The sequence below is a fragment of the Coregonus clupeaformis genome, chromosome 35 (assembly GCF_020615455.1).
Source record: "Coregonus clupeaformis isolate EN_2021a chromosome 35, ASM2061545v1, whole genome shotgun sequence".
NCBI classification, from domain to species: domain Eukaryota; kingdom Metazoa; phylum Chordata; class Actinopteri; order Salmoniformes; family Salmonidae; genus Coregonus; species Coregonus clupeaformis.
Window position 1 is genome coordinate 22,146,920 of NC_059226.1, and position 12,609 is coordinate 22,159,528.

The window sequence follows — 12,609 nt, forward strand, 5'->3', positions numbered from 1 at the left end:
GATGTTGTTGTGGTTAAGAGATGGCGTGATTTGGGGAGGCCTTGTAACAGGGGCCACTTCCTCTTATCTCAACCACGTAGAGACACATGTCAACAGTCAGACCTGCCATTGCGCGTCACTCTCCCCTTCTAGACACTTCCCACGGAATCAGTGCTCAAACACTAGGCTCTTTGGTATTGTGTGCAGTGGGGAAACCTGTGGCTGTGCTTTGCAATATTGGGGCCCCAATTTCATTTTAACCCAATTAGTTAGTTTCACGGTTTTACAGTCCCAAATTATACATCGTCGTGATCCTTCTTGAGTCGTTTTGAAACTCATGAGCAGAGACCCGGTTCACCTCAGTGATTGTCCTAATCCCCTGTCTCTTTCTCTCTCTTTCTTTCTCTTTCTCTTTCTCTTTCTCTGTAGATGGGTATGGCTGGCAGTCCGTTTGGGCAGCAGTATGGCCAGGGAGGGGTCCGGCAGCAGATGGGGGTGAACACCCAGCAGCAGCTCCAGAACAAGGCAGCTCTTGCCAACAGCCTGCCCCCCTTCCCCAGCGACCTGAAGGGGGCCGGCAGCGTGCCAAACCTGGTAAGTTCCTCCAACTTCGTAGAAAAGGAGAAATGCAAACCTGCGTTTAGTTTACATGACAACCCAAACAAAGGGTTCTGGGAAAGGTCTGGTTCCATTTGGATCTCGTGCCTCTTCGTCTAGCCCCCTTAACCAGTTGGAATCCGATATCTGTCTGGGGGCCACAAAAAGCAGCTCTCGGGCCTGATGTGGTCCCCTTGCCTTGAGTTTCAGACTTGTTGTAACCCTGCCCCTATTCTCTTGGTGTTAGCGGATATGAAAGGACTGACCATACTATGTGGAACCTCCACTCAGTTTATCGGAGGGTTAAGTGAAACCATCGTCATATTAATGTGTACACTTACAGTACCCATGTTTTTTTTTTAAACGCTATTTCTTGAACTGCATTGTTGGTTAAGGGCTTGTAAGTAAGCATTTCACGGTAAGGTCTACACCTGTTGTATTCGGCGCATGTGACAAATAACATTTGATTTGACTTATCCAGATCTTTCAGATCTGTGAACACTGAAGAGATTAGATCATTTCCTAGTTAGAGGAGGGGTCTCTAAAACCCCTATCATTGATCCTATGTACTCTGAGAGGATTGGTTGAAGCAATACAGTGAAAATTACCCCCTGCCTATCAGAGGACAAAGATGTATTACCATATCGCTAACACCTATCAAATCCTTTCAGATCTAGTCTTACGTAGTGACACAACTAAACCGAAGTCTGCGAGTCCATTCGTCTCTGCATTGGCTTTGAATAACAGTGCAGTTCCCACCGCCACGGTATTGGAACAATTATTCCGACTTATTTCTCTTCCCTCTCCAAAAAGCCAGGCCTGGAATGCAGAATGAGAGAGTGCCGGAAGGGGGAAACATTTGTTAAAAGGCAGTCCACTCAGAATATTGTTGAGCAGTTATCCTAGTTGTGCAGAGAGAGAATGAGAAAAAGAGAGGGGTCTCTTTCAAGGCACTGAGTAAATACTGCATGCAAGTCTCTCTCCCAGGAACAGGAAAAGTGCCTAATGAACTCATTACAGAGGAAATAGTTGAAAGCGTTTCTATTTTGGTTAAAGGTTAAAGGAGTCTTATGTGAAATATTTAGATGTTTACCAGGCGTTTTTTTTTTGTGGCTTCTCTGCTTTTCTTTCTTTTTGAGCCATTCGTTGGCCTGTCTGGGAATTGTTCTTTCTCTGTTCTCCGCTCCCCCCCTCACACAAATGTTTTCCCTCTCTCTTTCTCCCTCATCAAACCTCAGATCCAGGATCCAATTCAAGCTGTTTCAAATAAATCCAGTCTACCTCACTTCCTTATTTGGTGCGTTTCCCCTCCCAAGGCCCAGATGCAGCAGCAGGTATCCTCCATGGTCCCCAGCGGCGGCGGGGTGGCTGCTGCGGCGGCAGGCCACACAGCCGACCCAGAGAAGCGCAAGCTCATCCAGCAGCAGCTGGTCCTGCTGCTCCACGCCCACAAGTGCCAGCGGCGGGAGCAGGCCAATGGGGAGGTGCGGGCCTGCGCCCTGCCACACTGCCGCACCATGAAGAACGTCCTCAACCACATGACACACTGCCAGGCCGGCAAGTCCTGCCAGGGTGAGTGTCTGGGGAAGGAGGTTGGGTGGTGTTGGATGCTGGTTAAGGGTTGGTGGACTGAGCCTGTGTGAATATGAATGAACACACACTCGTTAATGTCCAACTGGATGTCATTTTTACTCCATTTAATGTAAGAGACATGGATATCTCCTCCTGCCATTTAGAAGGCTATAGTTTGTTGATTGACGTTGGTGAAGTCAACAGTTGGTTACCTTTCTCTGTTCTGCTGTCCCTAAAGCCACTCTCTCCTCCATGGCTCTATCTGAATTAGTCTTTCTGCTATTCCTTGCATCCTATCTGCTCGACTACTTCTCAACCGTATTGGAGGAGAAGGTCTAAGGTCCCTGCCCTCTGACCTTCTCTGTGCGTTTTGAGGAGGAAGTGAAGAGAGAGGATGTGCAGAATTGAGGATTTTGAAAGAAACATTGTCTTCCATTCCCTCCCTCCTGTTTGCCCCTGTGACTGACTGAAAGCCTGCTCCAGCCTATATTAATAGTGAGGACACCAGCAGCTATAAATCCCAGGGCTTGTTTTAAAAGCCTGTCTGGGTGCTTAGGCCTAATGTAAATACTCAAGTGGCTTTAGTCTCCACACTGGGTCTGTCTGGGTGGCTACGGAGCTTTCCTCCCGACCCGCGTTGCTCTGGACATTAAAGGGTCTCTCTAGGTCAATGGCTTCTGACCTTTAACCCCATGGTGCCAGTCATATTGGTAATGTGTTTTAATGACGACGAGGTCAAATGAGGATATATGATGTTCTAGGTCTCAGCCGATTTTTAATTAGGTTGTGCTGTTTACGTGTTTTTAAAATTGTTTATATTAGTGTTTATTTATTTAAATGGCCTCTCGTTGTTTGGGTTTGCCTGTTCCAATTTTGTATTTGTTTGACATTTTGTGGTGTAATATGTCACGTACCTACAAGCCATGTGACTTAATGATAACTCAAATACTTGAGGCTTTTCTTTAGTTAATACAAACTCTGGGCCGAGACTTATTGATGTTAGCAGGAGTAGAATGACCTCTTTTATACTGTTGAAGGGGTGAATCCTAACTTCCACTTCAGTCAATGCGTTGATCAAATCAAATTTGCCACATGCTGAATACAACAGGTGTAGACCTTACAGTGAAATGCTTACTTACAGCCCTTAACCAACAATGCAGTAAAAAATACCAAATAATTAAAGAGCAGCAGTAAAATAAAATAACAGTAGGGAGGCTATACACAGGGGGTACCGGTACAGAGTCAATGTACGGGGGCACCGGTAATTGAGGTAATATGTACATGTGAGTAGAGTTAAAGTGACTGCATAAATAATAAACAGAGTAGCAGCAGCGTAAAAGAGGGGGTTGGGGTGGGGGGGAATGGAAGTAGTCTGGGCAGGATGCTCTCGATGGTGCAGCTGTAGAACTTTCTGAGGACCCATGCCGAATCTTTTTAGTCTGCTGAGGGGGAATAGGCTTTGTCGTGCCCTCTTCATGACTGTCTTGGTGTGTTTGGACCATGATAGTTTGTTGGTGATGTGGACACCAAGGAACTTGAAGCTCTCAACCTGTTCCACTACAGCGATGAGAATGGGGACATGCTCAGTCCTCTTTTTTCCCCTGTAGTCCACAATCATCTCCCTTGTCTTGATCACGTTGAGGGAGAGGTTGTTATCCTGGCACCACACGGCCAGGTCTCTGACCTCCTCCCTATAGGCTGTCTCATCTTTGTCGGTGATCAGGCCTACCACTGTTGTGTCGTCGGCAAACTTAATGATGGTGTTGGAGTCGTGTCTGGCCATGCAGTCATGGGTGAACAGGAAGTACAGGAGGGGACTGAGCACGCACCCCTGAGGGGCCCCGTGTTGAGGATCAGCGTGGCATATGTGTTGTTACCTACCCTTACCACCTGGGGGCGGCCCGTCAGGAAGTCCAGGATCCAGTTGCAGAGGGAGGTGTTTAGTCCCAGGGTCCTTAGCTTCGTGATGAGCTTTGAGGGCACTATGGTGTTGAACGCTGAGCTGTAGTCAATGAATAGCATTCTCACGTAGGTGTTCCTCTTGTCCAGGTGGGAAAGGGCAGTGTGGAGTGCAATAGAGATTGCGTCATCTGTGGATTTGTTGGGGCGGTATGCAAATTTGAGTGGGTCTAGGGTTTCTGGGATAATGGTGTTGATGTGAGCCATGACCAGCCTTTCAAAGCACTTCATGGCTACAGACGTGAGTGCTACGGGAGTAAAGGTGGTCTAGAGTATTTTTTTCCTCTGGTTGCACATTTAACATACTGGTTGAAATGAGAGAGAACGGATTTAAGTTTCCCTGCATTAAAGTCCCCGGCCACTAGGAGCGCTGCCTCTGGATGAGCGTTTTCCTGTTTACTTATGGCCTTATACAGCTCATTGAGTGCAATCTTAATGCCAGCATTGGTTTGTGGTGGTAAATAGACAGCTACGAAAATTATAGATGAAAACTATCTTGGTAAATAGTCTGGTCTACAGCTTATCATGAGATACTCTACCTCAGGCGAGCAAAACCTTGAGACTTCCTTAGTATTAGATTTTATGCACCAGCTGTTGTTTACAAATATACACAGACCGCCACCCCTTGTCTTACCGGAGTCAGCCGTTCTATCCTGCCGATGTAGCGTATATCCCGTCAGCTGTATGTTGTCCATGTCATCGTTCAGCCACGACTCGGTGAAACATAAGATATTACAGTTTTTAATGTCCCGCTGGTAGGATAACCTTAATCTTAGGTTGTCCAATTTATTTTCAAATGATTGAACATTGGCTAATAGGATTGATGGAAGAGGCAGTTTACTCGCTCGCCGTCGGCTCCTTACAAGGCACCCCGACCTACGTCGACGATATCTCCGTCTCTTTCTCATGCGAATGACGGGGATTTGGGCCTTGTCTGGTGTCTGTAGAATATCCTTCGCGTCCGACTCGTTGAAGAAAATGTAGACTAAGTGACGATTCGATTTAAGTGGAAATTAGGATTTTTACCACCATGTGTCTCTAAAGCCCCTAATCATCCTGTTATTGGTGTCTTCCTCCTGAGCAATCACACCATTTACTTACATTCCCTGGGTGTAAATCAAATCTATTACAGCAATTATCTGACTGTGTGCACAGGGCCCATTAGGCAACAGTCACCTTCCGCTCGGAATAGTCACGTCGTTTTATGATTTGTTTTTTTCTTTGACTCTGTGATTTACTGGGCAAAAGCATATTTTTATGTGCTCAAGTGTTTATTTGGCCAGTTTATATGGTGTCATGTAAGTGATCATCTTGTCATCGCTACTGTATGTGTTTTTCAATGACTCGTTGCCTTCTCTTGCCCTCTTCTGTCATCCCTCTTCTGTCATCCCTCTTCTGTCATCCCTCTTTCTTTCATCTTTGTCGCTCTTTTTCTATCTTTCATTCAATCTCTCCTCTTTCCCTTCTGTCTTCCTCTCTTACCCCTCTATCCCCCCACAGTGGCTCACTGTGCGTCGTCCAGACAGATAATCTCTCACTGGAAGAACTGCACGCGGCACGACTGTCCCGTCTGCCTGCCGCTGAAGAACGCCAGCGACAAAAGGAACCAGCAGCGTGAGTACCTGTTGTTTTCCCCTAGGACCCTTCACTCCATCACACGCGTGTGTGTGTGTGTGCGTGTGTGTGTGTGTGTGAGACGTTGGGTATTGTGAATATCCTCCCATACAGGTGTTTTTTCATTAGCATAGCCATTCAAGTAGATACAGTGCATTCGGGAAGTATTCAGAGCCTTTGACTTTTTCCACATTTTGTTACGTTATGGATTCAATAGTTTTTTTTCCCCTCAGCAATCTACGTCCACACCATACCCCATCATTTTTGTAAATGTATTACAAATAAAAAACGGAACTATAACATTTACATAAGTATTCAGACCCTTTTTTCTGTACTTTGTTGAAGCACCTTTGGCAGCGATTTACATCCTTGAGTCTTCTTGGGTATGAAGCTACAAACTTAGCACACCTGTATTTGGGGAGTTCCTCCCATTCTTCTCTGCAGATCCTCTCAAGTTCTGTCTGGTTGGATGGGGAGCGTCGCTGCACAGCTATTTTCAGGTATCTCCAGAGATGTTCGATCTGGGTTAAGTCCGGGCTCTGGCTGGGCCTCTCAAGGACATTCAGAGACTTGTCCCGAAGCCACTCCTCTGTTGTCTTGTGTGCTTAGGGTCGTTGTCGTGTTGGAAGGTGAACCTTCGCCCCAGTCTGAGGTCTGGAGCAGGTTTTCATCAAGAATCTCACTGTACTTTGCTCCGTTCATCTTTCCCTCAATCCTGACTAGTCTCCCAGTCCCTGCCACTGAAAAACATCCCCACAGCATGATGCTGCCACCACCATGCTTCACCGTAGGGATGGTGCAAGGTTTCCTCCAGTTGTGACACTTGGCATACGGGCCAAAGAGTTCAATCTCGGTTTCATCAGACCAGAGAATCTTGTTTCTCATGGTCTGAGAGTCCTTTAGGTGCCTTTTGGCAAACTCCAATTGGGCTGTAATGTGCCTTTTACTGAGGAGTGGCTTCCGTCTGGCCACTCGTAACATCAAGGCCTGATTGGTGGGGTGCTGCAGAGATGGTTGTCCTTCTGGAAAGTTCTCCCATCTCCACAGAGGAACTCTGGAGCTCATTCAGAGCGACCATCGGGTTCTTGGTCACCTGCCTGACCAAGGCCCTTCTCCCCCGATTGCTCAGGTTGGCCGGGCGGCCAGCTCTAGGAAGAGTCTTGGTGGTTCCAAACTTATTCCATTTAAGAATGATGGAGGCCACTGTGTGGACCTTGGGGACCTTCAATGCTGCAGAAATGTTTTGGTACCCTTCCCCAGACCTGTGCCTCAACATAATCCTGTCTCTGAGCTCTACGGACAATTCCTTTGACCTCATGGCTTGGTTTTTGCTCTGACATGCACTGTCAACTGTGGGACCTTATATAGACAGGTGTGTGCCTTTCCAAATCATGTCCAATCAATTGAATTTACCACAGGTGGACTCCAATCAAGTTGTAGAAACATCTCAAGGATGGTCAATGGAAACATGATGCACCTGAGCTCAATTTCGAGTCTCATAGCAAAGGGTCTGAATACTTATGTAAATAAGATATTTCATTTTATTTTTATTTTTTTATACATTTGCAAATATTGATGAGTATTTTTTTTAAAAATAATGCTGTAACGTAACAAAATGTGGGAAAAGTGAAGGGGTCTGAATACTTTCCGAATGCACTGTAGATTACTTTTGGTCAGATAAACCGGTTGTTGTCGCCCCTCAGCACTGAGTTTTCATTCAGAAATCTGGCTCCTCAGCCACATTACATTTTAATTTTATTTCAGTTTATTTACATACTGTAGGCACAGATACAAAAACATTGACACATTGAATTTACAACAGTCAGATGCATTTTACACTGTTACACACTTTAGCTATAATGAATTGTGATGTAAAGGTTAGTTTTTTATTTTTTACAATGTAACTAAATTGTCAACAGAGAAGCATGCTGAGCTGAGAGGATAGAACCCTACAGTGAGTGAGTGAAAGGATGTGTGGAGTGAAGTTGTTTTCAGTGGCGCCACCTGCAGGCCTTATCCCTGGCTGCGCTCTGTGCTGGCTCGCTGGCTATAAAGGATTCCTGTAGAACCATGGGCCTGTAATCTGACACCCTGGGGGAGGAGCTCGGGAGCTTCTATCAGTAGGGGAGGGGGGAGGGGAGATCATGCTCTCTGATTGGCCTGAAGAGCAGTGACAGATTTAAATCCCCCACAGAGGCAACGTGCACACACACTTTAATAATAATATGCCATTTAGCTGACGCTTTTATCCAAAGCGACTTAGTCATGCGTGCATACATTTTTTTTTTGTCTATGGGTGGTCCTTTGCCTGTCACAGTTCAACATACAGTAAGGTATAGAGCAGTAGTAGGCTCTTTGGGTGAAAACAGATAAATACATTATTTTAGATCGTAAAAAATATGAATATAGGATTTACAGATTTGTTTTGTTTAAAAACTCTTGAGTTTTATAACTTCCATGAGAATCTTTCCAATAAGTAAGTAGATTGCTTTTCATCAAACGTAACATACGGCAGACCTTTTCTGGAAGGGCGTACTAATGGTTTATTGACATAGGCCCAAGCTAAGTCCTAAAGGTAGTTCTGTTTGTTGTCAATGAGGAAAATGGGGGAGGAAAGGGAGTTATGTGCAATAGTGTGCATAATTACTCACATCTCCTTCTCCTCTCCACTTTGTCTCTCTCTCTCTCTCTCTCTCTCTCGCTCTCTCGCTCTCTCTCTCTCTCCCCCCCCCCCACTCTTCTCTTCCTCTCCCCACTCTTCTCTAAAAAATGTCTCCACTCTCTCTCCAGCCATGCTGGGTTCGCCCGGTGCTAGCCTGCAGAGTGCCATCAGTGCCACGGTGGGCACGGGCCCTCCCGGCAGCTCCCCGGGTTCCTCCATGAACAGTGGCAGTGCCAGCAGCGGGCACATCGACCCCAGTTCCATGCAGCGGGCCTCGCGCCCTGGGCCTGCCCCTACTGCAACCAGTCCGCTGCTCAGGGACAGGGGAGGACAGAACACAGCCCAGGGAGGGCAGCAGCTACGCTCCATCAATGCACTAGGTCAGAATGTTGCTTGGTCTCATTGGGTTTCTAGGCTAGATTACTGTAAAGCACTTCAGGACAATTGGATAAGAGCATCTGCTAAATGACTAAATCGTAAATGTAAAAATGGGTTGATAGACGCATATGATTGATTCAACTGAATAGAATTTTGGGTTTGCAAATATGCACAGTTTGAAATTCCAGAGGATGACACATGAAATGGTTAAATAGACAATTATTTGTTTGATTGGTTGACTCGTTAATTCATTTTGGTGTAGTTCTCTGTATAAGGGTCAGGTGTGATGAGTCGAAGGGGTATAGTGAGGGTATTGGTCACTGTTTTGGTTGTAATGCTGACTCTGGTTGGCTGTGTTTTCTCCCAGGCACTAACATGAACATGGCCGGAGGAGGGATGGGCGTGCCCTCGGAGACCGGCATGCACTCGGACTCCTCGCTCCCCTCGTCGCTCAACAAGTGAGTCCACTAACCCGTTTGGATTGTCTCTCTGAATTCTGTGCCCTAGTTAACTCCAACTGGATGGTACGAAGCTGGGCCCACTGCAGTGTACAGCAGCGCTCCAAAAGTATTGGGATAGTGATTTTTTTGTTTGTTTTGGCTCTGTACCCCAGCACTTTGGGTTTGAAATGATACAATGACTGAGGTTAAAGTGCAGTCTCAGCTTTAATTTGAGGGTTTTTTCGTCCATATCGGGTGAACCATTTTAGAAATTACAGCACTTTTTGTACATAGTCCAAAAATATTGGGACAAATTCACTTATGTGTATTAAAATAGTCAAAAGTGTATTATTTGGTCCCATATTCCTAGCACGCAATGATTACATCAAGCTAGCGACTCAACAAACTAGTTGGATGCATTTGCTGTTTGTTTTGGTTGTGTTTCAGATTATTTTGTGCCCAATAGAAATGAAATGAATGGTAAATCATGTATTGTGTCATTTTGGAGTCTTTGATTGTAAATAAGAATATAATATGTTTCTAAAGACTTCTACATTAATGTGGATGCTACTATGATTACAGATAGCTCTGAATGAATCGTGAATGATGATTATTGAGAAAGTTACAGACGCACAAATATCTTGCCCCCAAGACATGCTAACCTCTCACCATTACAATAACGAGAGGTTAGCATTTTTGTGGGGGTATGATATTTGTCCGTCTAACTTTCTCACTAACAGAGCTTGAGAGGATCTGCAAAGAAGAATGGGAGGAACTCCCCATATACAGGTGTGCCATGCTTGTAGTGTCATACCCAAGAAGACTCTAGGCTGTAATCGCTGCCAAAGGTGCTTCAACAAAGTACTGAGTAAAGAGTCTGAATACTTATGTAATTGTGATATTTCTGTTTTTATTTTTTATACATTTTCCAAAATTTACAAAAACCTTTTTTTGCTTTGTCATTATGGGGTATTGTGTGTAGATTGATGAGGGGGGGGGAAACGGTTTAATCAATTTTAGAATAAGGCTGCAACGTAACAAAATGTGGAAAAAGTGAAGGGGTCTGAATACTTTCTGAATGCACTGTATGGAAAAAGTGCTGTAATTTCTAAGCGGTTCACCTGATATGGAAGGAAATACCCTCATATTAAAGCTGACAGTCTGCACTTTACCCTCATAGTCATAATTTCAAATCCAAAGTGCTGGAGTACAGAGCCAAAACAACAATGTGTCACTGTCCCAATACTTTTGGAGCTCACTGTATATTCAATTTAAATAGTAACTTTCATGAAGAAAGAAAAAATTCTGAAAAAGGTTTTAGGCATAGTTATAGTGAAATGTCAATTCTGGTCTTCATTTTGATAGTTCATTGCAAAAGTGGTATTTTAGTAGTAAATCTAGCTCTTTTTGCCCCTGTTGGTTTAACTCTACAATTATAATCGTGATGTAGAGGCACCTTGAAGGTGCCTCTACGTCATCTCAAGGGGAGGAGTTTGGTATGACATACATTCCCTTCTAGTGCTGGGTGGTACCACCTCAAGGCTTACTATAAAAGCAGGTGAAAGCGTGCTTTATTTGGCAATGGTCTTGGTAAGAGGACTGTGCCAATCAATGGGGGAAAAAAAGTATTTAGTCAGCCACCAATTGTGCAAGTTCTCCCACTTAAAAAGATGAGAGAGGCCTGTAATTTTCATCATAGGTACACGTCAACTATGACAGACAAATAGAGAATTTTTTTTCCAGAAAATCACATTGTAGGATTTTTAATGAATTGATTTGCAAATTATGGTGGAAAATAAGTATTTGGTCACCTACAAACAAGCAAGATTTCTGGCTCTCACAGACCTGTAACTTCTTCTTTAAGAGGCTCCTCTGTCCTCCACTCGTTACCTGTATTAATGGCACCTGTTTGAACTTGTTATCAGTATAAAAGACACCTGTCCACAACCTCAAACAGTCACACTCCAAACTCCACTATGGCCAAGACCAAAGAGCTGTCAAATGACACCAGAAACACAATTGTAGACCTGCACCAGGCTGGGAAGACTGAATCTGCAATAGGTAAGCAGCTTGGTTTGAAGAAATCAACTGTGGGAGCAATTATTAGGAAATGGAAGACATACAAGACCACTAATCTCCCTCGATCTGGGGCTCCACGCAAGATCTCACCCCGTGGGGTCAAAATGATCACAAGAACGGTGAGCAAAAATCCCAGAACCACACGGGGGGACCTAGTGAATGACCTGAAGAGAGCTGGGACCAAAGTCTACCATCAGTAACACACTACGCCGCCAGGGACTCAAATCCTGCAGTGCCAGACGTGTCCCCCTGCTTAAGCCAGTACATGTCCAGGCCCGTCTGAAGTTTGCTAGAGTGCATTTGGATGATCCAGAAGAGGATTGGGAGAATGTCATATGGTCAGATGAAACCAAAATAGAACTTTTTGGTAAAAACTCAACTCGTCGTGTTTGGAGGACAAAGAATGCTGAGTTGCATCCAAAGAACACCATACCTACTGTGAAGCATGGGGGTGGAAACATCATGCTTTGGGGCTGTTTTTCTGCAAAGGGACCAGGACCACTGATCCGTGTAAAGGAAATAATGAATGGGGCCATGTATCGTGAGATTTTGAGTGAAAACCTCCTTCCATCAGCAAGGGCATTGAAGCCCCGCCGATCCAACACGACTGGTTTGCCGACGAAATCGTCTGATGTGGTTTCAACAGGCTTCCCGTTGCGACGACCACGAAGATCCATCTGCTAGCCCCGGCCCGCTAGCACACGCAAACTACAACTGTGCTCCCTGCTAGCTGTGCTGAAGCACCAATTTGAACTGCTCTCGGACTCACATATTGCTGTTCACTGGACCTTATGATCACTCAGCTGCACAGCTGATGCCTGCTGGACTGTTCCTTTACACGGTACCCTGTCCTGTTTATTCTGTTTAGCCTCAGCCCAAACTTTATCGCTATTACCAGTTGTTGTCTTAGCTCTCTCTAATAACACCTGTGATTGCTTTATGCCTCTTTCCCTTGTCAATATGCCTTGCCTATTGCTGTTTGGGTTAGTTCTTATTATACAATTTCACTGTAGAACCCCTAGTCCCTCTCAAACTGCCTCAAATAGTTCCTTTGTTCCACCCCCCATACACGCCGAGACCGGCTCAATCGGTGCCTCCAGTGATGCTATCTCTTTCATTGTTACCCAAAGCTTAGGTTTACCTCAACTGTACTCATATCCTTCCATATCCTTTTCTGTACATAATTTCCCTGAATCTTTTCTACAACGCCCGGAGAACTGCCCCCTTTATTCTATGTACCCAACGCACTAGAAGACCAGTTCTTAAAGCCTTTAGTCGTATCCTTATTCTAGTCCTCCTCTGTTCCTCTGGTGATGTAGAGGCTAACCC

At 45.1% G+C, this 12,609-nt stretch overlaps 1 protein-coding gene across 1 annotated transcript in view; it reads left to right on the forward strand.

Annotated features, from left to right (window-relative positions):
* The window catches only part of LOC121551798 (CREB-binding protein-like), a 73,962-nt gene that overhangs the window by 31,981 nt on the left and 29,372 nt on the right, over positions 1-12,609 (forward strand). Inside the window, exons 3-7 of the mRNA XM_045211160.1 lie at positions 409-573; positions 1,893-2,148; positions 5,608-5,721; positions 8,512-8,763; positions 9,129-9,219. Coding sequence (XP_045067095.1) covers positions 409-573; positions 1,893-2,148; positions 5,608-5,721; positions 8,512-8,763; positions 9,129-9,219 — 878 coding nt within the window. The remainder of the gene's footprint in view (positions 1-408; positions 574-1,892; positions 2,149-5,607; positions 5,722-8,511; positions 8,764-9,128; positions 9,220-12,609) is intronic.